Below are 27160 nucleotides of genomic sequence, written 5' to 3'. Positions count from 1 at the left end.
TCACTCTGAGATTTGATCTCAAACTAATGGTTCAACCTTATCTCCTACCCACCACAATCAGTCAGTCTCTTTTACTCTCCCCCTTCTCTCCTTCTCTCTCGCTCACTCTTTCCATCTTCCCCTCCCTTTCTCCCTCCCCCCAACCCCCAATCGTGTGCCCACACCATCCTGGCTCACAGCCTCAGTGCAGATGGCTTTTCTTTGAGGACAACCTCTGCCACCTTTCTTCCCTCTTCTGATCAAAGACCTATTGCCCTTAGTCCATCTCACATGCAGCCTGCTTCAGAAGACCTTCCTGATTGCAGCTTCCCTTTCTGGTCCTGTACCCTGTTGTTCTGAACCTGCTCAGAAGGTGCCTCTGCTTTGAAGTACATGCCAGACTGGTTTAAAACAACTGCTCTGGAATGCAGTCAATTCCAGTTTGATTCCTGACTCTACCTTATATAAACAGTGTGATGTTGGACAAATTATTTAACTCCTCAGGGCATCAGGTTACTTATCTATAAAATGGAACTGGTGTAAGTGCTTGCATACATTTGATATGAGTACCTGGTGTAATACCCAGAATGTAGTTAGCACAGAGCCTCCCGATGATAGCTTCCTTTCACCGAGAAGGTACTACTATTACTATTGCTTCTGTTTTATTTCTTTGCATAATTTTTTATTACCTGTCTTAACCTGCCTCCTAGGTTATGAACTCCTCGGGCCCTTTGTTTTTTTTTTCCTTGCAGAACTTCCCCATTAGAATTACTCAATTAATAGTTTTTGAATTCAAGTGAATTAAGTGAATCCCACCATCATCAACAACAAATCCTTTGTGGTATTTTTACTCAGTATATTCGCATTTTACCATCAGGTCGACTTCAGTGCCCTATGCAAACTCCTCTCGGACGTTTAACTCTGCAGCTCCTGGCTCACACCCTTGCGTGTGACAGATCTGTGCATTGGTCCCTAAGGAACACTGACTGCTGCCTTCTGTCCATTCGTTCCAGCCCTTTGTCCCCTCTCTTGCTGTCAGCAGTCGGTTCGTGAAGAAATGCTCCTCAGCCCTACAGTATTTAAAGATTTTTTTTAAGTCTTACTGAGGAAATCAATTGAGAAAAATTGCAAGGCTTGAAATAGGTTATTCCCTTTTAATCCATAAGCTCATTTGTTCCTGTAGAAAGTTCTGATAATCATACTAATAGCTGGTAGTTCTTGAACCCCTTGCATATACCAGATACTGACATACAATGCATATTTGTTAGCTTCTCTATTTTTTCTTTAGAACCAACAACTCTATTAGGGATTTATCTTAATTTTCTCGTTGTACAAGTAAGGAAACAGATGCTTTTGGTCTTAGTTGAAATGATTTCCTCAGATACCTGACATCACGTCACTACTAGGATATACTTCCTGTTGAATTTCGTAAGTGAATCATGATTTCCTTTGGGAACCAAGTGTCTCCCCTCCCTAACCCTCAGTCCTGTCTCCTCCCTCCCTAAACGAGTTAAATAACCATAATGTTGAAAACGCTGTCCCTTTGCCGTGTGGGAAGAAACAAGACATACAAACATCTGCAGCTCTCGTTGTACAGTATTCTCTCCCTCAAGCTTCACGTCACTCTAACCAAAGGCACCCCCTCCATCTCGATTTCCCAGAATAGCCATTCAGAGCAGGCTCATTTTTAACCACTGGTTCTGTACCATCACCCATCGCTTTGTCCTAAACTCTTAGATAGGTAGCAGCTGGTTCCAGTGATTATTGAATCAGTTTTGTCATTGGATCTCAGGAGGTTTAGCTTTCTTAATACTATTATTGGACTTAATGTTTTCTGACTATCTGCTTTTGTTTTAGTATGTCATAGAAAGTTGTATAAGCTTAGCTATTTTGATTGTATTGAAACCATCCAACATTTTTAAAAAATATTTTTATTTATTTTTAGAGAGAGTGGTAGGGAGGGAGAAGGAGAGGGAGAGAAACATCAATGTGTGGTTGCCTCTCACCCACTCCCTACTGGGGACCTGGCCCTCAACCCAGGCATGTGCCCTGACCTGGGAATTGAGCCGGTGACCCTTTGGTTTGCAGGCCGACACTCAGTCCACTGAGCCACACCAGGCAGGACTCAACTTTTCTTTATATAACTGAAGTATTTTCCTTTACCCTACAGTTCATTTCTTATCTATTTCTCAGAAGTAGTGGCCAATCCTGTTCTCTTTCTGCTGCTAGAATATGCTTTTCATTTCATTTTCTAGTCTCAGCTTCCCCCTGCATATGTAAATAAATGTGTGTATATCCTGCTCACTGGTCCCTGAACTCTGTGCTGTAATTTACCTAAACAAATAGCCTTAATAGCTTATTTTCACTCTATAAGATATTGCGTTTAGCCCTATTTGCTGGGTTTGGCTTCCATGAACAGTATATATAGAGAGATTTCTACTGTACTCTGTTAAGTATATATAACACTGTGTGGGTTTTTTTCCCTTTTAAAATAAATAAAATTTTATGAACTGGCTTCTGAGACATCCTCTTTTAAAATGCTTTTCTTTTTATCTTGAAACAAATAACAGATAACAAGTTATAAAAAGCATGGTAAAACATGGTCTGTATAAAACTTACAATGTTTGTCTATATTAAATAGATCTAATTCTTTAAAAGTGCCTGCATATTACAATCCACAAAATTAAAAGTCTTATATGTTTTTTTCTGGTATAATAATATTTTTATGGTAGTAATTTAACAGCTGTCAAATATCCTTCAAGCCAAAAATTGTGTTGTCATGTGTAAAGATAGCATAAATGTTTATTTTGAAATATTGAGAAAGGAAATCTTACAAAGTTGAGATGAACCTTAAAAGTGCATCCCCCCAATTTTTTAGTATTTGAAACAAGATTGATTAACAGATTGTGAGATTTACTTTATTACATGAATATAAAAATAGTGGATTGATAATGACTAATGAGTAAATATCAGTATGATACAAAGAAGTCAAGTTCACACAAGGGGTTTTAAGTAGGGCAGAGAAATATTTGCAAAATAGAAAAAACGAGATTGCATAAAGCCATTCTACAACGTCTTAAACTGAAATCTTGAGTTCTATTCTAGACTAAACACATTCCACATACCTTTATATGAGACACATGAGTCTATCAGCATGTGGATACTTAATACATTTATTAGGAAAGATAAGAGTTATGCTCTAAGTACAAAACTATAAAAATACATCATGAAGGCAGAGACAATAAAGTTTCAAGGTTAAATAGGATTTTAGTCTCTGTGTTTAGAAGTCTGTAACACAGCACAGTAACCCTAGAATGTGAATGTTTTGGGTTTAGTCTTCCTGAGATGCCTTCAAATGCACTATATATCTGTTATTATATAAAAATGATTGCCTTGTGGCCCATTAAAAGCTATATAACATTCTCTTCCCACCAAACAATTTATATTCATGACTTCTAATGCATACATTTATATAGTATTTTAGATACATACATTCATACAATGTCTATATTCTCATACAGAAAGTACAGAGAAGAATCTATTTTATCCCATGATATTATCACTCTAAGATTTGTTTTGTTTCTAACTTTTATCCCAGGCATCTGATATAACCTGCCTGACTGAACAAGTTTCAAATCTATCAGCAATATCTGAGCACGATTCATTTGAAATTTATTATCAGATTTGAAATTCCATCATATCTCACAAGTGTTGGAAACTGACATGCTTTTCTTTTTGCAATTCTTAATGATAATAGGTTTGCCATGAAAACACATTAAAAATAAGCCTAAGCCACTGATGAGAATATATTTAATGTATTTATTTTAGATTGCTGATAATTTAGAGAATACTTCATGCAGCGAGAGTTCATCAGGCATTTTGCTTTCTTAATGCTGTTCTCAACTTTCCAGCAAGGAGCCAAATTTCACCAGTTTCAATTTGGAGCAGAGAAGCATTTCTGGCAGCTGTAGCTCTTAATTTGACATCTAGTTTGCAGGTCATTTTCATGTAAATAGGAAACAATACAGACCTGCTTACAATTTCCGCAAGTGGGATGTATGCTTCAACTTTATCATTTTTCCTCTGGCAACTTTATTTTCTCTCTCTGGAATTAAAGGAGCCAATAATTGTTCACGGTTATTCTTTTTCATGTTTATAAAAACATGTTAGTTCCACTTTTTTATTACTCAAAAGCTCCCAATGTCTTGTACGGTTCAGACATACACACTATTCATTAATGTTTCTAGCTCATCCTTTTCTTAATCTGGAGTAGGTTAGGTGGGTCAGGCTTTCTATTTCTTTCTGTAATACGTTTTCTTCAGGCTTTGCAACTTCTTTTCCTACCGCTAAAAAAAATATAGGAGGTGAAAATTTGGAATTGTTCCACTGAATACAACTGATGCTTTATTGAAAGGCAACTTTAAATTTTGCTTTATAATGCTTTGAACATGCACATGTATACTACCAATGTGGCTTCAAAAAGCTCTAAAATATAATTTTGTGCTTTTTCTAATAAATCCATATTTTATTTCATTTTCTCTCTGTTTTAGGGAGGAATCATACTTTATGATTAAGCATAGATGTGCTTAGTTCTATGAATTTTCTCATCTGTACAGTAATTTTCAAGTGTGTCTCAATGGGGAGAAATTTTATTTTGTGTACATCCTTTTAAATATGTTGATTTATGTAGATTAAGTAGGAAGTTATTTTTGTAGGGAGTCATTTCCATTTGTTCCTCTTCTAGGGGAAAAATGAGAAATCAGATAGTCTTTGAAACATTTTATTTCTCGAATCTTATAAATCATGTACCCCTTTGATTTTTATCTCTGCTGTTAAATTTATAGTAGTTGATATAAACCTAAAAAAATTTTTGATGTGCCTCATCTGGTCTTTTAGCAGAGACTCATCGTTGCTCTTACTTTTTTCTGCCCCAGTGATATGACAAGAACAGTGGAGATTTCCGGGGAAGGAGGCCCCCTGGGGATACATGTAGTGCCCTTCTTTTCTTCTCTGAGTGGAAGGTAAGATGCTTTTCTTGTATCAAAAGCTCATGCTAATGAAAAATTTGACTGGCGCTCATTTTCCCAAATATTTTTCAGAAGAGGTTTAAGTGTGTATCTTTGTTATTCCGATGGACATCTCCAGATAATACTTCTGTTGGCCACTTATGTGTTAGAAAGAAAATCAAATCATTTACTTTGAAGATGTAGTAGAATTGGGAAAAAATAAATCTCAGTTGCTGCATTTACAATTAATTATGAAATACTTTCTTAAAGTATTCTTATCAGTAATATGTCATAAACAGAATACTTGGAAAAGAGTTCACATGTTGTTAGATTTATACTGCGACTGAATTTTTCAATATTGTAAAATACACTAAAACAAGTGAATATAGTAACTCCGAATTTATATTTCCTGACATTCCTCTGGTATATAGACTTTAGAATAATAAATAGTATAACATTATAACATTGTAAGTAGCTGTATCAGAAGCTATATAGGTTTTGATAATTTTAGCCATAGCAGTAAAATGCCATCAGACTATTTATTTTTAAAAAATAAAACATGATCAATTAAAAATAATTTACCACATCCTTTAAAATGTTTATATTGCTATGTGGTAATTTAGATTGTGTCAGCATTTCTTGAAACTAATGTCTATATAACTGGATACCGATGGAAATTAAGGGTGTACCTGAGAGATAATACTCCTACTAATACCGCTCTAATGACCATACAAAACTAGTATTAGATATTATGTCACTTTTCGACAAGATGACTGACTGCCTTAGCACTAAATCGATACTGACAAGGACTATAAGAAACTTAAAAGAAAATCAGTATCTCAAAGGACATGATTTTAATTAGTTTACTAAATTTGTTGACTTAAATTAAATGCATCACTGAAAAGACAGAATGCCCTATTTTAGTGAGGAAACCAAAGACCAGAAAAATCCGTTGATTTTCTCAAGGTCACACAAAATCCGTATCTCCTGACTTGCTCTCACTCCATTGCTCTCTCTAAAATAGAAATTTTCCCAAAGGTTATATAGTATTAATTTACTGATTCTGAATATTTACTCAATTCAGTCTGCCATGTAGTGGGAAGAGCAGATTCACTCATGATATTTTGGTTGGCATTATTTTGAGTAGGTAGCCATCTGCTACCTGTAATTGCAAAGTCATCACCTTTTTTTTTTTTTTTTTTTTTTGCAAATAACATCTGATGCCAAGCTGTTGCTGGAATGAATGTTCCCTAAAAAGAAATGAACTGGAAAACTAGTGGCTTTTATTGTTTCATTTCCTGTATGTGTTAATAAGCGTGTTTATAAATGTTACGGGTGATGGCACAGGACAAGCCGAGGTTGTTTTTGATAGACAGGGAGAGTATTTACCCAGTTGTCAGGAGAAAGTCTAATGGCTTTTGGCAGAAGTGCAGTGAGAGAGCTTTGTGAAATACCAGAGCGGTTAAATTACCAGGCCCGTTAGCTTAATGAAGCTGGAATGGAGCACAAGATCATCCTGATTTCCAAACCGTGAAGAAACACACCACGTGGCAATCACCATACTTCATTTTCAATAGTTTGGAAAACAAATTGACCCTTTAGACCAGAAATCACCTTCTCTCACTTCAAATGAGGAAAACACACCAGAATTTATTGATTTCCTCCCTTCTGCTTCCCGGTTGTGATCTCTAGCAGAAGCCTCATGGAATAGTTGAGAGAGTGTTAGGCTTGGACGCAGAACAGTTGGATTTGACTCTCAGTGCTCTCTTTTTTAGAACTTCGAGCGAGTCCCCTAAATTTGCCTCTTGCGAATACCTATTTCACACCAAGGTAGTGAGCATTCAGTGACATTAACAATGTGAAAGTTCCTTGTAAAACACACATCATATAAACGTGTGAATTATCAGGATTATTATTATTATTTTGGCTACAACAGAAAAGCTTAGTTCAACAACAAACTTGTAAGTTCATGGTCAACTGTTCAGCAACTTGGTGAAATACTTGTGTAAAAAAATTTTTTTTTGGCTATCCACTAGTATTATAGAAAGGAAATTTAATTTAAAAACATAAAAATAATATGGAAGTGGAGACATGAGCCAATAAAAGTTAAGAAGTAATGAGTCCAGGCTGAAACAGCACACTTAACTCAACCCATGTGTCTAGATGCAACCACGTATAGAGTGTGTCAAACAAGTGTCTGACTTCATAACGCCATATGGTCGCACTGCGTGAGCAGGGGTGGCGGTGAGCTAAGGTCACAGTGGTATACTTAGTCCTTAATTTCCTTCCATTTATTGGTTTGTGTCATTAGTTTAAATTAGAACTTACATTTAATTATTTACTAGGACTACTGTAATTGGCTTTGCCTCCAATGTTTTTTTAAATACTGCCACACCTGTTGTTGAATTAGAAACCTAATCTAAGTTAGAATGCCCCAACTACAATACAGTGGCTGTTGTATTAGATAAAGGCTCAGTGGATTCATTAGATATCACACAGTACAGGGTGCTAAATGCTGCTTGTATGGAGAACCATTGGCTTGCGCAGTAAAAACAAAACAAATACACACACAAAAAATGAGTTCCGGCAGGTAAAAAACAACTTAATTTTAGTTAAAAACCAATCAACGTGGTTTTGTTTTATAATTAAAACCATGGAATCTAATTGTTTTTCAGTAAATAAAAACGAACACCTTACTTTCAGAGTAAGAACAGCTAAATATTGCATGACAGAGAAGGAAGGGATGGGTAAAGAGTGACACAGAGTGAGAAGAGCAGATGTTTAGATAAACATGCTAAGCGAGTACAGTCATCCTGGCCATGTGATTCTGTGGGAAGAATGTCAGGCGCCAGGGAGAGGTGGGGTGGTGCCTAAATGATTACCCAAAGGCCAAGAAGCAATTGTTACCCTTCTTATTCTGCAGGGCAGTGGAATTCAGCCCCCTTTATTAATGCAAATTAACTGATTTATCTTAGTTTGTAACTCCTCACAGCATTAATCTTTAAACCCTGAGAGTCTTGGTCTCAAATGAGACAGCTACTGCAGCCCACCAGTTTGGGGCAAAGTGGGTAATGAGTGAGTCTTTTCGGAGCCTTCTCGTACTGGTCCGGGTGAAATCAAACCGGTGGGAATCCATTCCTTCCATGGAAGAGTGAAGGCAGGAGTGGTGCGCCAGAGACCAACTAATAAATTCAGTCAGTTTTACATTTTACCAAAATTACCTCTGACACATGGCTTTTTAGAGTTGGGCTTATTCTGTCAATAAATTTTTCATGGAAAGTTAGGTTATTTAGATCAGGGGGTTCACATAGCATACTCCAGCTGTAATATGCCAGCTAAATTGCAACCCAGTGGCCTGAAAGAATTAATTCATCTCCCAAAATGTGAAATTAAATCCTAGGGAGTAACATTACATGACTGATGATGTACTGAATTAAATTAAAGGAAGACTTGAATGCTTGTTAAAAAAATATCGCTTACATAAACTAGTTTATAACCACATGTGAGTCCCCTAATGGATCATGTTATTGAGTCCACCATAACAAAAATCCAAAATGTGAACTGTTACAGAGTTGTTTCATTTAGAAAAGAAACACTACTTTGTTCTATTTCTTTTACTTTTTTATTTTTGCATGTCAAATAGTTCAACTTTTAATATTATGTTAGGAGATTAAGGTAGGATTAGTATCTTAAAAATACTAACTTGAGTCTCAGGTCCTTTATCAAATGCCAGGTTTGGCTCCTTTGCTGTTCCACACAGAATGAGATTAATTCACTAACCTACGAGAACTGGGAAATGAAGCGGGACACCTCACCACACTCTGGGCCCGCGACCCTGAGCCTTCCCTGCAATGGGCGGTGTGACTCTTTGCCGTTCTCTCTCTGGCACACACATACTGTACTCATTGAACGTTTCGGAAGTAGAGCTCCAAGTACCACTGCATGTGCCTCTCCTTTTGCCACCTTGCGATGACTTGAGCTCATTAAGCAAACTGAGGCCCTGGAGGCAGAAGCTCCACTTTGTGGCTGCTCCAAACAGGAAGATTGTTTTTCTCCTTTGCTTTTATTAGCGATGGCCCTTTCTCCATGGCTGACCCTCATTCACGCGTTCAGTGTGCTCATATGTTATTTAGACTTGAGCTGTAATGCGAAGGCACTATGTAGAAGCACACGAGGCCTCTATATGAGGGAGAATGATGAGGAAAAAAGAGAGAACATGAGAAGAGGAGATGGCAGTTTCTCCACGCTCAGCAAACTACTCCTGGGGAAGATATCTTTCCCTTACCCTGAGATACATCTAGGACCTGACACACTACACAGAGAAGGGAAATCCCTCAAATGAGAAAAAGCTAAAAGATACACAAGTTTAGTACACTTCAGTATTCAATTTAGATATTACTCATATGTAGCAGATTGACACACATACACACATACATATATACATGTAAAATTTAATTCCTTATTTTTATTGCTGAAGTTTTCTTTCTCCTTTCCTTTTTTTCCCAATTCCCTCCCCTCCTGACTTTAAGCCACAACCACAAAGCACCAGGATTCTCCAGGTTTCCTCTGTGAATCTGGCCCCTTCCTGGTTGAAACTTCAGACACCTTCCTCAAGTCCTGCCTTCATCACGCCGCTGCCGTGCTCAGAAGCAGCGGCTGGTGGGCATACCACTCCAGCATTATCACATTAAGTCCACCAGCTGGTGTTCGAGGCCCCTCTGTGGGGCACTGGCCTCTCCGGTTGTTAGCTTCACACACTGCTCCTCATACAAGCCCCACTTACGCCAGCACACAGGGTCTGTCCTGCCTCCTTGCAGCTTCTCTCTGCTCCTATCCAAGTTCTACTCATTCTCCTGATCCAGTTTATGTCCCACTTTCTTCCCATATCCTTCTATGAAGAGTCTAGGCTTATGGACGTGCCCAGAGTTTGAATTTCTACTGTCCTCTAAGCCTGTACTAACCAAGTGCCCTGGTCCCACAACCTGGCCTCACACCCCTCCGTCCTGGACACACAGAAGACACTCACACACCCTGGGTTCCGGGGCACTGACAAAGGGGACCACACTTCCTTCTAAAGTGAGCCACAGACCTGTACTTACATGTTTACTTCTAAAGTGCAAATTATCGGAACACGTAGTAAGACTGCCAAAAAAATTACAGTGAATAATCCCCTCCTGTTAACTAATATCATGTTGCTCCTTGAGCACTGACTCGATGTACCGTGGTCAGCCGTCCTCCACACCAGGAGTCTTTGCGTCCTCAATGTCACCGAGGTCCATGAGCCATTCCTAAGTTTTACTATAAACATTAGAAATGGGATTGTAGATTAATGTACTCTGGATAGATGTTTATGTGTATTTTTCTTGAAGGGATTTTTTTCTTTGACTGAGTTGAGTTGGGGTTTTTTTGTCTTTCTTTTAACTAAGGGTTTAAAAAACAAAGAGTTGCCTGAATATAAAGCACAATTTCTTTCATAAACAGAAATCAATACTTCTGAATAGTTGCAAGTGAAGGCCTACTTAGCATATTATTATTCAGTAGTTCCATTCCCACCCAAACCTCCTGTTAGGATTCTAGGACTCTTCATCCGCGGCATCGAGGAAAACAGCAGGTCTACGCGGGAAGGACTGTTTCATGAAAACGAATGCATTGTGAAAATCAACAGTGTGGACCTCGCAGACAAAACCTTTGTTCAGTGAGTATTTTTTCCATTGCTTTATTTACTTATTGTTTCCTAGAATGTTTATAATCATTACCAAGCTCATTACGATAAAAATTCTAGGTAGAATTTCTGTCAGCTCCCTTTGAATGACCCCAGAACACCTGTTTTCAAAGGCATCTTACGTTTTAGCATGCTCAGAAGGGGCCTGCGTGTGTCCCTGGTAGGCTGTGCCCGGGAATGGTAAGCCATAGGCCAGACCAAGCCTGCCTGCCTGGCTGTCTTTCTGAGGCATCGATAGATGGGTTTGTTTTCCTTGGGATATGGGTCAGTTAGACTGGTATTTAATGACTCTTTTCACAGACTGTTAGTTCAGCTTATTAATTAACTAACTTGGTGTCAGCAGTCTTCCTCCAACTAAATGCCTGTGAGAGATGTCTGCGAAGGACTCACTGGATAATGGAAACAAAGAGAAAAAATTAAAATATTCTCCCTGAAGAAATCATTTCTCTGTGCATGAAAATGTTATGGGAATAGGTTTGTGGACCTATGAATTAGAGCAGTCTGCATATATTTTTAAAATATGTGTCGGCATTGCAGGGGGGATTCTAGAGCAAGAAAATAAATGTGAATACTTCCTAGTAATAATCACCAACTTCTTGTTTCTGTTCAAAACAACTCGTAATGCATCTGCCCAGTGGCCGTTAGTTGTCAATATAGTGTGTGGAGGTGGGGTCCGTGGTTGAGGTTGAGGGGCAGTGGGCACCGGCTGCTTAAGTGTGGGAGAAAATGAAGGCGTAATAGTCTATTTCTGAAAATAATGAGTAATAGATAAAATGATAGTCATTATTCATAATGGCATTGTTTTTATGTACCACTGTGCTTGTCACAAGTACTTGATAGGTGTGTACAGCAAACACTAGATCCCCATTTTAGCGAGGTGGGAATTGGGGCCCATAAAAGTTCAGGATAGAGTCAGCTGAGAGCAGAAACTGACTCCTGGACAAGGAACTGACTGGGGAGATGGGCTGCCGTGTGAAGTCTTCTCCCCCCTCCGCTTGCCATGTGGACAGTCAAGCACTTCAGTAAGGTACAGGGGGCTTGAGTGGCAGTTTGGAATTATGATTATTATTTAGGGTGGTTGCTAAGTAACAGAGACCCTGAAATAAAAGTAGCTCGAACAAGATTAAAATGTCTTTTTTCTAAGGACAAGGGGTTCGCAGGTGGCAGTCCAACATTGCTGTGGCAGCTGCACCAGACACCTTCCATCTTTCTGCTTTTCCATTCCCCCCGGTGGCTGCCACCTTGCAGGTGTGTCGTGGTCTCAGGACGGCTGCTGGGATTCCCGCCATCACTCCTGAGTGTCAAGAAACAGGAAAGAGAAACTGAAGAACAAAAAAGTTTCTGCCTCCCAGACAATCCAGCTTTTCTCTGCCCTCTCACGCGCATCTCTTTGGCAAGAAGGGCTGGGGAAGGGAGTTATTTTACCTCAGCATGAGGCATAAGGAAGAAGGAGAGAAAAAGTACTGGGAAATCTAAGGAAAGACACAAAGTGCCAAGACAAAAAAATAAGGAATACAGTCAGTCTATCCTAGAGTAACCAGAATAACCCAGAGGGCACATATGGGATTAACAACCCGCGGTGGCGTCCGGCAGAGCCGACACACCTACCAAATGCCCCTGCGCGGAAACGTCGTGTCAGAACCGAACTTGGAAAGCACAACTTATGTTAGAGAAGTCCTGTACTTTATAACTAAGTCCTAACAGGAAATTAATTGATAATCTGAACAATATGAAAGATGATTTTTCTTCCATCTAAAAATAAAGCTTCCTGTTAGATTTACGTCAGTAATCACTTCTGGATAAATTCAGAGATACTTAAAAGCTGTGGTTTGTTGGACAAATGACTTAATCTCTCTAAGCCTCCATTTTTTTTTCATTTTGCAAAATGAGAGCTAATTTTACTAATCTAAGGGGGTTGTTCAGAAGATTGAGAGACTGATGCATGTGTAGCCTAGGGCAGGGCACCTCGAGGGCAGACGGGAGTGGTAACTGTTTCTCAGTGGGCAGAGCTCAGTGGGCAGAGCCCAGCGGGCAGCAGCAGTAGCGTGGGGGGGGGGGTCGGGGGGTCTCTCCTGTGCGCATGCTCTGTGCTGCGCCCGCCACGTGCTGCTGTGCTGCGCCCGCTGTGTGCTGCCGGGCGCTTTAGGCGGAGGCGTGCCTGTGTGCAGTGTCCCTACACATTTTCTCACTCTCGTTCAAGGGCTCAAGACGTCTTCCGCCAGGCGATGAAAGCACCCTGCGTGCTGCTCCACGTGCTTCCCCCTCAAAACCGTGAACAGTATGAGAAGTCGGTTATCGGACCTCTGAGCATTTTTGGTAACGATGGTGTTTTGAGAACAAAGCCACCACCGTCAGTGCATGGAAAATCGGGAATAAAGTCAGTGAATCTCACGGGAGCAAGCAGTCCTGAAGAAGACGTGTCAGCTTCCCTGCAACAAAGCAAGAGCCCCCGAGTACCAAGAATAGGTAGAAAGCCATCCTCTCCCTCACTTTCCCCTCTCATGGGGTTTGGCAGCAAGAAAAATGCAAAGAAAATTAAGATTGACCTTAAGAAAGGTAATTATTAAATTACACTTAATAGCATTCTATTATTGTAACATATTAAATTGGTTAAGAGAAATGCATTAAGGCTAATTTTGTTAATTCTCCCCTCATTTAATTGTGTCAAAGAATAGATTTAAGTGTATACTTGGGAAACAAATTTCTCGAAATTGTAGTACTTTCTTATTAATCTTTTCTTCTGGAGAGTACAGATTATTTGAAACAAGAAAATAATGGAGACGAGTTGGGGAATGGAAAGAATCATTGCAAACTTGATAGAAACAGCAATCCTGTGTCACAATTTAATACTAAGTAGACACTGAAATTCAGGTGTCCCTGTTTGGAGCAAGATTAGTGATTTCTGAAATATCCATGGCCAAGTTCAAAAAGCATACTGTTTCTGCTTGTCAAAGATAGTTTTGGACCAGCAAAAAAATTTCCTCTTTAGAAAGCAAATACGTAATAATTAGTAATTTCACTAATTCAACACTGCAAACAATTTTTTAAAACATAATTAATTTCAAAGGCATGTATAACATTTTCTTCCTCTTTTTCAATCTTTCTCTCCATTTAAATGCAGATCAGTGGGAGCACATCATGTGTGCGCATGCATATTTATGCAGCATTATCACGCACATGCAAGCATCCGTGCGTTGCTGTCTTTATTTTGTCACTCCCCTCCCCCACGGCCACCTTCTGTGATCCTATGTGATTTTTCAAGACTCAATTCAGATGAAACTAAGAGCTCGTAGACTCTTGACTCTTGTCTTTATTAATAGATAATTTAATGATCATCAGGTAGATTTAGAATACTTATTAACATATATTAAAAGCAAATAACATGCACCTTTACTAGAGATTATTCTGAAATTTCCTCTGGTAAAAATTTCATCCCCCTATGAGAATTCTACACTAGGAAGAAAATGCATTGAAGGGGGGCATAAATATTCCAGTATGCTTAGAAGTTAGGCTCTTTATATAAATGCATAATTTGTGTTTTTCATAAAGATGATCCAACTATGTGTTGATATAGGGTTGAGTGCTTTGAGGATAGGTGACTCAAAAGCAGTATGTGCCCTTAAAAATCCATCAGAAAGCCTTGAACGCAAAAATAAAGACTATGACTGGGGTGGGGGGGAGTGGTGGGGGAAAATGGAGACAACTGTACTTGAACAACTATAAAAAAAAGTTAAAAATAAACAATGTGACATCATAGCTTCACCTTGGGAAGATTAATCTGACAGCAAAAAGACACAGTGAAGAAGAAACCAAACAGCGAAAGATCAGTAAAGGCTGCATTGCATGTGTCTAGATATATTGCGTGTATGTATATGTATATATATACACACACACCATATATACACACTCGCATATATGCCATATGTAAATATATATGCCATATATAAAAATGTATATATATATATGCCATATATACATGTGTGCCTTAGGAGCTGCCTGGATGTAGGAGGGAAGAGAGAAGAATTACTGTTATTGCTGAGGGCTTCAGCCAGAGTAGCTTGCATGATGGAGATGCCATTGCTAGAAATCAGAATTTTATGTAGATGAGTATATTTGAAGGGGTGAAGATCTGGATTTGAAATGGTGAAGATCTGGCTCATAGTGAAGTTTGAAATGCTGGTGGAAGTATGTGCACAGTGATGATTAGGAAGCTGATGCCAGAGAGACTAGGGCCAAACAACAACGTTTAGGTGTCATTTATAGGGACATGGTAGTTTGAGCCAGGAGCTGGGCAAAGCAGAAAGTCCAGAGGAAAAATTCTTCCACAACAGATCCTTTTGGGACATCTGTGTTACTGTGGGAGATCACTGGGTAAGAGAGATGACAGAGATGCCGTGATCAGAGAGATAGGAACATAATTAGAAAAGAAATATATGGACACCAAGGGGGGAGCAAATTTCAAGCAAATGGTGAAAAGTGTCAAAACTAGAAAAGGGGGAAAAGTCAAAAATTGGAAGAATTACTGGGTATGCTCACAGGTGGGTCACTGGTGATGGAAGACTGAAGACACAGTAAGAGCAAAGTAAGGATTCTTTAGGGCAGAGCAATCTGAGCATACCTTTAGTGTGGAAAAAAAAAAAAAACATGTCCTTACAGAGATAGCTTGCAGGTGCAAGAGAACAGACAGGAGCACCCAGAGTGAGTGAAGGGACAGCAGGTGCAGCCGGCAAGGAAGAGACACAAGTGGAGGGGCAGCCACGGGCTTGCTCGCTGACTGAGAGCCCAACAAAACTCACATCAGATGGCCTCTTTCTTCTGATGGTTTGCTGAGAAATCTGTCTCCCAGGCGTATGGATAACATGACATTTCTTCTGGGACCTTAGTAAACAAAAGTGTTATGCATCTATATTGGGCCCTCGATGCACTTTGATAGCATCATAGCCTGTCAGGAACTACGATCTGTATTTGAAATCAGAACAATGGAAGCATATTTAAAATATTTACTGGAATGTAAATATTTTACTTATTCTGCGTTAGTCTAAATTAGGTAGCTTTGCTGTAGGATTGAATATAACATTACTCCTGCTTAAGGTGACCGTGCGTTTTCCTGGTCTTATACACTAGGCCCTGAAGGACTTGGGTTCACTGTGGTTACCAGAGACTCTTCCATACATGGTCCTGGTCCCATTTTTGTAAAAAACATTTTGCCCAAGGGAGCAGCAATAAAAGATGGCCGCCTGCAATCAGGGGACAGAATTTTGGAGGTAAGCAATTATAATTAATATCATCGATAAAATATTTCTTGGTTTTTAAATAAAGAAGCATATCAACATGCATATTAATATTTATGTTTTGAATATAACATATTGAAAATTATTACTCAAAGACTAGAGAAGGACCTTAATTATAAAAGTGGTTAGTAAGCAGCCTAACTTTGTAAGCCCCCAGTAAGGCCAGTGATAATGGGACAAACAGAACTGAAAACTTTTCCCTGTCTTCTTTTCTCTGCTTTCACCTCTTAGGATCCTGAGGGAATTTGGATCAAAGAGTTCCTTTAATTAGGGATAAGAATTTCAAAGTTACACCCAATCCCTGGTAACAATTCCTTTAAACTTCTCAAGAATGGAGCAGCCTGTCTCAGGTTGATCTACGCCTATAGAGAAGTATTTGGAACTACCCAATGCAAGAGGCTCTTTTCCCCTCATTTACTTTGTTTGGTAGCACAGCCTCCTTGGCTGGACATATATTGTCAGCTCACCTTTCAGGAAATCAATCTTCATTGAAACGGGTTCCACTTAACTTTCCCATGGCTTGGAAGCAACACTACATGGCTTTGTATGCAGTTCCAGGTCATAAAAGAAGATGTACGGAATGACTTGGTATAGCAGCAAACGAGAGTTCCCAATAATCTGTAATAACCTGATGATGAGTATAATTTTCCAAACATAGAGAACACTGTAGCATGATAATAGAAGGTTCCTATTTCCAGAGGCATTAGCCATGTGACGCTAGTCCATTTCTGCTTCTCATATTAGGCAGAAAATGGCCCCCATTAAGCATCTGAAATGTGCTTCCTTATTACTCGAGGAATCATTCTCTGGTGTCTTTCACTTTGATTTTTCTCCTCAGAAGAATGTGATGTCTTAGGAGAAACTGTTCATATCAATTACTGACTGTCTGAGACTGTCCAGCACCATAATTAATGATGGTTGGTGCATTATTGCTACTTTAAACATGGTTGGTTTGGGCCCATGTGTTTGCTATTCATTATTCCAGATCTTCATTGATCATGGGGAGCCCATTTGCTGCTTACTTTCCAAAACCAATTAGGGTAGAAGATGTCAAGTGTTGTAATCGTGGTTGTTCATATGATGGTGCCCATAGGTAAATGGCAGAGATGTCACCGGACGGACTCAGGAGGAGCTCGTGGCCATGCTGAGGAGCACCAAGCAGGGAGAGACAGCATCGCTGGTCATTGCCCGCCAAGAAGGAGCTTTTCTGCCCCGAGAGTTGGTAATGTTAAGATAGAGCTTAATACACTGAGCAAATTGCTATTAGCTGAAAGATGAGTTCTCAGTCACAGGCTTCATTTTGTAACAGTTCAATCACACCAAGAGTATTTTGCTTCACTTGGGGTATTATAGTTTTAGGGTGTTAATGCAGGTACAAATTCAAAGGCCCTTTTGAGGCAATAACTTAGCAATATTTAACTAAATAAAATGTACATCGAGTATGTGTTATGTTGTAGGGCCTATGCAAAACAGTTAGCAAAAATGTTCATAGAGCTACCTTACTACAATTTGCAGTCTAAAAGGAAGTAAAAATATAATCAAGTATTCAAAATGGTGATGAGGATGATGGAAGGGGACTGCTCACAGCTACAGTGACATAACTAGGCAATTTAACAACCTAGCTTTGCGGGTTGGGCAGGTATCTTGAGGAAGAGTATTTCAAAAGTCTTGTTAAAAATATATACCCTTACATCTAGTGACTACACTTCTAGTGATCTGCCCCAAATTGATCAGCAGAGATGTGAAAAAAAAATCATGCACATTAGTTTTTTTTCCCAAGTCCTATTTATTGTAGTGCTGTAGAGCCTTATGGTATTGGTTGGCTAAATAACTGGCTAGCTCTTTAATGAAATGTAAGTACTTTAAATGGTCTCTGTGAGGAACTGATAATAACATGAGAAAATGTTCATAGTATATTGTTAAGTAAAAGAGGAGAGTATAAAAAGGTATATGAAATATGATCAAATTACTTTTAAACATCTTTTTAAAAAAAGAACTGAAAGGAAATGTACTTGAATAGTCGGGAACATGAGAGAATTTCATTTTCTCATTTTTTATAATGAATACATGTTATTTATTTTATTATTGAAATATTTAAGAAGGCTATAGAATTCTGAAGGACTTTTATGGCTAATAAAGAGGAGTAAATGTGCTAAGAGGATTTTTATTACCCTTTGGTTTTTATTTTATTTCTGTTGAATGTTTAAAAGAAATGACAAAGGTACATATGGGTAATATGATAGGTTCCCAGAGTGAGATCATCAGAACAGAGAGCGTTAGTTGAGAAAACGATTATTAGCCTGAAAAAAAGCAAGTTTAGGACACACGATCATTGTTATCAGATATGTAAAGAGTTACTTTGTGGATCAGAAAGTGGACTTAATCTATTGCTTCAAATGGTTTATATCCATTAATTTACTTGTGTATTAAGCTAACAATCTACTGACTATCTGCTGTGCATTAAGTTGGAGGTTCTGAGATACAAAAATAAGAGTCTTTTTCTGCTCTGTCTGAGCTTGTACCAAAACCAATAGTTGGAAATGCTAATGTTCCAAACACTTTTTAACAATTGGAACTGTCCAAGAAAGAAATGGGTATTTAGAATATTGAAACAGAGCCTGCCTCACCATCTATCTAAGATACTCTAAGGAAAACTTCTCGCATTGATAAGGTTATAAAACTACACACACTTTAAGACAGCTACTCTGAGCCCAGTTTTCTGCTACATGTGTTCACGTTCATGTTTGAATCTAGAGCCGTGCTGAATCTCCTCTCTCATATATTAATGCTCATTATTCCCGGCCAAAGGCCCCTTTCCTCCACGATTTTGTGGCTTGGAGTTTCATTTCTCTTTCCCATCACCTGATATGTTTTTTTCTGTGCCCCGTTATATGCTTTGAGATGATTCGCAGGAAAACAGGGAAAGGAAGAAGGAGTGGTGTAAACCATAGGGCTGCACTCCCCGCCTCCTTGCCTCCACTGCTCTCCTCCGTATCCAACCATTTTGGGAGGCAGAATCTTGAATTTCTGTCTCAACTCCTCGCTGAAGCGCCTTACTTTTTTAAAAAAGAAACGCTGCAGAAACTGGAGTCTGGATTTTTTCTCTGTAATTCAGATAGATTCTTCCGTCAATCCTTTACTATCCAAACACCTTAGTCTTTCACTACAAAAGTCTAAGTGAAAAGAAACAGTGAAAAAGAAAGCAGCGTGTATATGTGGCCGGAAGCCCTTTCACTTCCTGTCCACTTCTTTGGTTACTGGAGATGAAAACTCTTGAAACCTCAACGGGATTATGTAGTACTTGTTTCAGGGATAGGAGAACAAGGGAAGAAGTTTTAACTGTGTATTCTGTTGCACTATGGTCCTGGAAGGTGTAAAACCCTGCATAGAAAGAGAAACTTTCCGATCTGCCCCTATGCGTTCCAAGGGCAGAGCTGCAATTGGAAACTCAAACCCTCACGTGCCCCTGGTTCCCCATCTATCAGTTCTGTGTGCCCCTCTCCATGCGTCTGCTGGAATTCTCAACGCCACTGCTAAGTCCTTCTTCCTAGAAGCTCTGGCCCTCCCCCAGGTAAGGGGGGAAAGGATGTTGATGTTATCCCAGTTTGAAACTCTGAATACGTACGTTTTCAATCAAAGGCAATTACATGTGGAATTTAGCAAATGGGATAATAGACTTTTCAGACTAAAGGGAACTGGAAGAATCTGTGAGTACAACTCCGATTTAGAAGTTGAGAAAACAGAGGTTCATGTGGTAGAGTAACCTGTCCAGGGTCCCACAAGGAGTAGGAACCAGAGATCTACGTTTCTTAACTCTTAGTGTCATTCCTGGAGTTCAACTCCCCGCTCCCACCTTCTGTATTCACCACTCACTGTGTGCTGTAGAGCAGGTCACAGTATCACTCTGAGACTCAGCTGTAACAGTTCCTCATCTGTATCCTAACATTACTGTGAGAATTAAAAGATACAATACATGTAAATCTTTTAGCGTAACTTGTGGCCAGTTGTAAGTTATCAGTATATGTGAGCTATAATTATTTCTCTAGTACATTACCACTTCTGTAGTACTGTGAACAGAATACTATACTGTAGATGTATTATGGGGTAAATCAATTTATGCCATTTTGCCTTGGATTAGCCACTATTTCAAACATTGTTTGTTTTTTATTATTTAAAAATGTATTTTGGTATCCAAAATACTGGATTATAAACAATTTTTATGATCAACCAAATCCCTAATTCAGAACAGCCTGTATATATTATTTCACTTTCATTTAATAGAATCTAGGAAAATTTGATTTCTGTCCCAGAAAGTGACATCATAGGCTGAACCCACCAGAGAACATATTCAATTAATTGTGCAACGATGAGATTGAGTGCAAATAAATTATTTGTTCTCATTGTTTTTAGCTTTATACAAAATTTGGAGGGCATCTAATTAGTAGCCATTTCCTTAGAATTCCTGGCAAATCATCTCAACTCTTTAAAAAATATTTGCCTTCTAACTATCCAAGTATGTGGAATATTCTTTGTAACCACAGCAAAGCAAGGGCCTCTGAGGCTGAAAGCCCCTAAGTAATGTGGGCCCAGAATCTTTGTTTTAGAGAAATACAGGAGAGCATTCTGTTTCCAGCCCCAAGTCTCTGCCTTGCGAGATACATGGCACAAATCATACAGCAGGTTTAAAGAGAGGCCGTGCTTGGCACACACAGGAGTATTTCGGTGGAAATTACTTCATTCCTTCAGAGCGTGGCATGCATCGGACTATTCAAAGGAGCAAAATGAAGAACAGTGAGCTATGCAATCCATCTTTGTAGTTTTCTTCAAAAACAGAAATTGAGGATGGTATCACTTTGGTCTCTTCTCCCCTACGGTGATTGATGTGCCCACTTGACTTTCCATTGAAAACCTGGCAGGATGAAGGAAGGACAGCACTTCCTGCTTTTGTCTTGTTGTATCTCCTTTGAAGAAAACAGACCGTGTTTATTGTTTTTCTGTTCTGAGAATCCTCTCCCTTTTGTTAAGCCTTGTTGTTTCGCGAGCTCCATACCCTTTCACAGCGCAGCCCTGCCTATTTTCTGACAGTTAAATCTTCCTCACTTCCTTGTTATCACTAGCTTATTGTGAAGTCTTAGCGCTTACGGCCAAGGGAGCATGTGGTCAGCAGTTATGCAGGAAGCCCCAGTATAGGATGGCCTCTCAGATGTGACCCTCTGTCATTCCAGAGGCCATAGCATCCATTTCCTGGTCATTTCTCCCGCCCGCCACATAAGAGAAGTGTGCTGAATTCTCATATTTGCCGGGCCACGTCCTCCTTCCTGAGCAGTTGGTTAGTCTCATAAATTTAGCAACACGTTTAAGCCACCCTCCTTTCTATTTGTGGCAAGCTGGGTTGAAAATCAAATGAGACGAGTGGATGTATAATAACATTACAACTGTTTAGCTCTTTCTAGTATCTTTACCAAATGAACTGTGCTTCAAAGGTAATCTTTCCAGTATCCCAATCTGGAAGATCCTTTGATCTCCTCACCCCCTGACTGGGTGAGAGTTTATTAAAGAGGTGTTCACATAAGGAACATTTTTGCAGAAGGAACTTTGAGATTAGCGTTGGTAACAGTATCGGAAGGTGGAACTGCTGTGTCTGCATCCGCACTTGAAATGAAAACTGTGCTCCTTAATCGGTGGTTTGTTTGGTCTGTTCTGTTACAGACTGGTCTACAGGTTCTTTTCCATCCCTGATACCTGAAAAAAAATTGAACACAAAAGGTTGCATGAAGCTCTCTTTCCGTTTAGGAAAGATCCTGAAAAACTGAAGGTGTTCTATTTATTTCATGTGTTTATTTTTTTTTTTAAGAGCTTCAGAGAGAGAGCAACGCTGTGCTATTTGTCCTGTGTGCATGTATGTGTATGGGTCCTTTCGTTTACTGTGGAGAAAGGAAAATTCTGCCACTTCTTCATTAACCTCTTTAATGTTTCCTGTTCTGACCTACTGCCTTATCTTTAAATTATCCTGAAAATCACAGCAATCCCTGGTGGGTAAAACCAGCTGAGAAAATTTCAAATGTATTTATAATTTCTACCTGCCAAGTTTGCCTGCTATTAAGTGATGGCCCCTGCAAGTGGGATTAATTATATTTCAAAGAAGCAAGTTGCTCCTGCCTGGCTAGATAGAAATCCAAAAGTTAGCCATGGTTGTCATGCTGATTTGACCTTCACTGAGGAATATTGCTCTTGTGGAAAAAAAAAATGGATGCACATATGTGTGGAGACTCCTTTAATGGTGCTGCCCATGGTGTATTTCAGCATTGCCAAATTTACTAGTCCCTGGGACTACCTTAGCCAGTGGCATGTGGCTCCAACTCCTTCTTGGTTTTCTCTGTCTTCCTAAGTGAAAAATTCACATCTTCAAATGTCAAATTATTTAGCATCATAAATCACGCAACCATTTTTGTTTGAAGTTTTAGATGAACCTCATTTAACTGATATATTATTTTATTCCCTTTGGCTATTTGATTCAAATGATTCCATGCTTAATTAACCATGGTACTTAAAGAGGAATGGATATTATAGCAGTTATTCTGGATAAGTAGTGGAAATTGAAGAATAATTTCAGAATTATTTTTCTACGTAAACAAAAGTGCCCAAGTTATGGGTTGAAATTTAAATCATTGTTCAAAGAGTAAAATGCATTGCTATATTTTATGGATTCTCCAAGTAATACAGTTCAGGATGGAGTCCATGCTGAGATATATTCCCCATTTCTGCTTCTCCCTATAACAATTTCCATTGCCTTCTTACTGTATTTGCACTCAGCCAATTTGTATTTAATCCTAGTCAAGTCTCTGCAGCGTAAACTCCCGAGGTGAATAAGGCGTGTTTCTGTCCTACGGGAGCTTCTGGCCCATAAAGAAAAGAAAAATGATGAGTTGATGAAATTACACATAAAATGTTACTTACCATGATTAAAAGTTGGGCACCAAGAAAACCTTTAAAAACACAACAGACTTACAGAAGGGTTTTTGATGACTGAGTAGAATGTTAAAATGCAAAGCTGAGGGGGGTGGGGGTGGAAGGAAGTAGTGTCTTCAAATGCTGAGATACTGGAAGATATAAAATTCTTCAAGGAGATTGTGAATAGCCCAACTTGACAAACTACCGAGCAAGGGGCTAACATGAGAAGTGTTATTTGGAACAAATTGTAAGGAGTGAAAGGATGTTAGGATACTTGCTAGGAGCTCATTGTAATTCACTATCATGTAGCGGTTGGGACCTTGGGATCTGGGACCAGTCAGACATGAGTTGAATCCTGGCTCTATTACTGATTGGCTGAATGGCCTCAAGTTACCACCCTGAGCCCCCATTTCTTATCCCTAACATGAGGATCAGGTTATTGTCCACCTAAGAGGCTGTTCACATTAAAGGAGATGTGTATACAGTAGTTAGAATACAGAACGGGATTCAACAGATGTTACTGTTATCATCATCGGTCATCTGAATGAGGGATATTAAGTGTACAGTTAGGGCTCCCCATCCATTGGTAACTGAGAGAGAGGAAGAGATAGAAAGATGAGGGGAAAGAAAAATGATGTTAGAAAACTCCAGTTTGGGCATTTGATATACATCGGGCTGCTAGAGTAAGAAATATTGATAACTGAAGTTCTGAGTTTGGATGTCTAGGGATGGCATCAAAAGATATTAGGTTGGTTTGGAGGAGAAAACAGTTATTGTGTCCTAGAACTGTATTCCTTCCATGGATCCCAAGCTGGTCTATGGGCCTGTGATCATCAGTACTTTTTTCCTCCCTACTTTCTAGCCATTCCAAACTCTTTCCATCTGTCTAAAATGTTACCAGCAGACCTGACTGATGTGGCTTGGTTGACTGGGCATCATCCGGCAAAGGGAAAGACCACCGGTTCAGTTCCCAGATGGGGCACATTCCTGGATTGCAGCTGCAGGTTTGGTTCCCTATCCGGGTGCAAACAAAAGGCAACCAATTGATGTTTCTCTCTCACATTGTTTCTCTCCCTGTCTTTTTCCCTCCCTCCCCTTCTCTCTAAAATAAAAAATAAAGTCTTTTTTTTTTAAGTAAAATGTTACCAGGGCCCTCTCCTTGCCAAAGATTTGTTATGAGCCTCCCCCCCACCCCCCATCTAGGAAACCCCTCCTTTCCCCTCACAGCTCCTTCAGATTCTACTTACAGGCCCCTCCCATGGGCAAAGCTGCCTGGAACGCCCAGATGTCCATTACGGAGCCCCACCTTGTTTTCCATTCCTTTGCAGGCTCCCCTTCCCATGCCCCCGGGCCACACCTCGTTGTTGGAATCTCTCCGTTAGACCTGAAGACAGTAGAGAAAGTCAGTAAAAGCCCAGGCTTGGGAGTCTCATGGCCTGAATGTGAATCCTGCTCTCCTACCCTACTCAGCCTCTCAGTGCCTCAATTCCCTGATCTGTCAAGTAGTCACAGCCACACATAACTGTGAGAATTAGCTGAGCATCGATGCCAGCAAATGGAAAGTCTCAAATAATGTCCACTTTTGTTATTTCCTGTGCCTGGTGCACACTATATGCTCAGTAAATATTTGTTGACTGAATAAATTAAAGCTCTGCATTATTAAAGCAGATGACATAGAAGGCTAAAGAATGTATTGCTAGAGGAGCTATTACCCCTAATCCATACCTAATCTTTATCTAATGCATTATTCATTCTGCTACAATTATTTTAAACCAAATAAAAAATATGCAGAGATTTCCTCAGATTTCAGGGCATTAGCAATCTTTAATTATAGCTACACAGGACGAGAGGGTGCGGTTGGTTAGTATTGAATGTAAATGACAGTTTAGGTGGTTTAACATTTAAATTATCTCAGGACATTTGCATAATCTAGTACAATTTTCTCGTGAAGAGATAGGTAAGTATTATTACCTTGTATTTTAAAATATTACAGGTATTTTTACAGTATTAAAAGCGTCTTTAGATGTTTCCATCTTGGCTACTGTGATGTGTTAGAATGGTGGCCCTCACCGTGTGGCCACAGACCAGCAGTACAGTACCGCCTGGGTACTTGAGACACAGGCAAGTTCTCGGGCTCCCTCCAGACCAAAGAAACTGAAAACTCTGGGGATGGTGCTCAAAGAGATGTTTTAGCAGGTCTGCCAGATAGTTATTTCTGAGGTTCATTTAAGGCGAGAACCCTAGGAATAGTGGTTTCATTACATACAGCACAAGGACTATAGGGTAATTTAGCAACTATAATTGTCTAGGCTCAATAATCAAATTTTCAAGTTTTTCTATTCTGCAAACAATTTCTTCCTGTGTGAAAAATATTCCATGGAAAATTTAAGCCCCATGTCTCCTTGGCCACGTGCCTCTCATTTTGGCCGAGGGCCAGTGCCAAACACAATCCAGTTACTCAACTCAATTACACCTGATTCATTGAGGCAAACTCAGCTGTACTGGACTTTTTGAGGCCCAACTCCATTGCACTTTAAAATTTTCATGCTCAGTTTGGTTGTGCTCAAAATTTGTTACATGCCCCCCTTGTAATTTGTCGATTTAAGACACTTAACAAAGGGAGGTATTTATAGGGAAGTTTAAAAGATCGGGGTGCTGGTAACCTGTGTGCAGGTACACAAGTTTCCTTTCCCCCTTCCCCTTTATCTCCAACATGAGATGCCATAGGGTAAGAAATGCTCCATCGGCCTCCGGCATGGACCGCACTCTACCATCCCCGCAAATGTTGAACGCATGCAAAGATTTTAAAGGTCCTAAGAAAGTAATCCTCATTTGCTATCACAAAGCAACTACTTACTTGTTCCCATTTATCTCTTCTTCTGTTTGCTCGCGTGTTTGTTCATTTATATAGTAAAAATGGGGCCCAGAGATATTGGCCCTTTTCAAAATTCACATTGCCTGTCGAAATCAGGGATGTTCTGTAAGTGAGACTCGCACCTCCCGGAGATAAGCATCATACCTCCTCGGCTCACTTATGCTGTGTACTGAGATTCTGGGTCCTCAATCTCTGCCAGTTTTTTGAATGCGTTCAATAACCCACAAGGCTGAGGGATTAATAGTCATTTGCTACTCCCTGGGAAGTACTTATACCTGAAAGAATTCTACTGAACCCTTGTCAGCAAAATCTAGTCTTGGTAAAATAGATGATGATAAATGCTCTGGTTCAGCATTATTAAAACAGATGGAGGAAGTGCTGGCCGTTTCGCCTGGTTGTATGGCTTCCAGGTGTCAGAATGAAAATACTTAATGGCCTTTATCACAAGACTGGTTTTGTTGGAGAGGGGAAAGTGGTGGAAGGAGGAGTGTGCTATGCTGGAAAGAAGCTCTCGTGACATTTCAGAGGATTGGGGCCTAATTACATTCTCTTGCAAAGTTAAGGATGAAGAGCCAAGAGATTCAGCCCTACTCTGAGGGCACAAGGAGTATGTCTTGTTAGTGGCTTCTGTGGCCATGATTAGGCTTCTGAAGGCTGAAAGAAAAAAAACAAGAAAGTTTTGAATATATGTGTTTAAACATCTTAGAAAAAAAGTAATATCATGACCAACCACAAACTCTATCCTTCTTATTATCCAGTTAGCCAAATGTTACCAGTAATTCATGCCAGCTGTTGATACGGAGCAGCTGGGTAAGAAGGTGGTTACAAAACTCGGGGGAAGACCTTGATTTGCTTAATTACCTCTATTCCTGTGATCTGTACATTTGTTAAGGTACATTTGGTGCAAGATAAGGAAATGCATTCGTTTTGTAAAAGATATTTAAAGATTAAGGGGGGAAAGTACTGCCTTAATTGATTGTAGTTGACTTTTCCAGCTGTTATCAAAGTAAATACCACACATGTGAAACTGCCACTACAGTCCGTTTGGTTTTGAAAGTATCCTTAGAGCTTTGAACATGTTTCATCTGCCTGTTTCTCAGGAAAATGTGTGATCTTTATCATTAAAGAATATCAGCTTAAGATTGGTACTTTTTTTTTTCCTGAGGGCTGATAAAGCAGAGATAGACACTTAAATAACAATCTGTTGCCACTTACCTCCTCCCAGGCTCCGTCCCCAAAGATTCTCTGAGCAATGACTTTTAAGTGTGTTCTCATTATTTTTAATGAGTGTGCAGAACATATGACGCATAATGCACCAATAAATAGGTGCCCTTTT

At 39.5% G+C, this 27160-nt stretch overlaps 1 protein-coding gene across 1 annotated transcript in view; it reads left to right on the top strand.

Moving 5' to 3' along the window:
- Nucleotides 1-27160, top strand: part of PARD3B (par-3 family cell polarity regulator beta) — a 972625-nt gene that overhangs the window by 512702 nt on the left and 432763 nt on the right. Inside the window, exons 6-10 of the mRNA XM_028510082.2 lie at nucleotides 4914-5000; nucleotides 10555-10680; nucleotides 12908-13263; nucleotides 15832-15971; nucleotides 17092-17220. Of these exons, the coding sequence (XP_028365883.1) occupies nucleotides 4914-5000; nucleotides 10555-10680; nucleotides 12908-13263; nucleotides 15832-15971; nucleotides 17092-17220 (838 nt within the window). The remainder of the gene's footprint in view (nucleotides 1-4913; nucleotides 5001-10554; nucleotides 10681-12907; nucleotides 13264-15831; nucleotides 15972-17091; nucleotides 17221-27160) is intronic.

This window comes from Phyllostomus discolor, chromosome 4 (assembly GCF_004126475.2).
Source record: "Phyllostomus discolor isolate MPI-MPIP mPhyDis1 chromosome 4, mPhyDis1.pri.v3, whole genome shotgun sequence".
Taxonomy (NCBI): domain Eukaryota; kingdom Metazoa; phylum Chordata; class Mammalia; order Chiroptera; family Phyllostomidae; genus Phyllostomus; species Phyllostomus discolor.
This window is presented reverse-complemented; position numbering and strand designations above follow the sequence as displayed.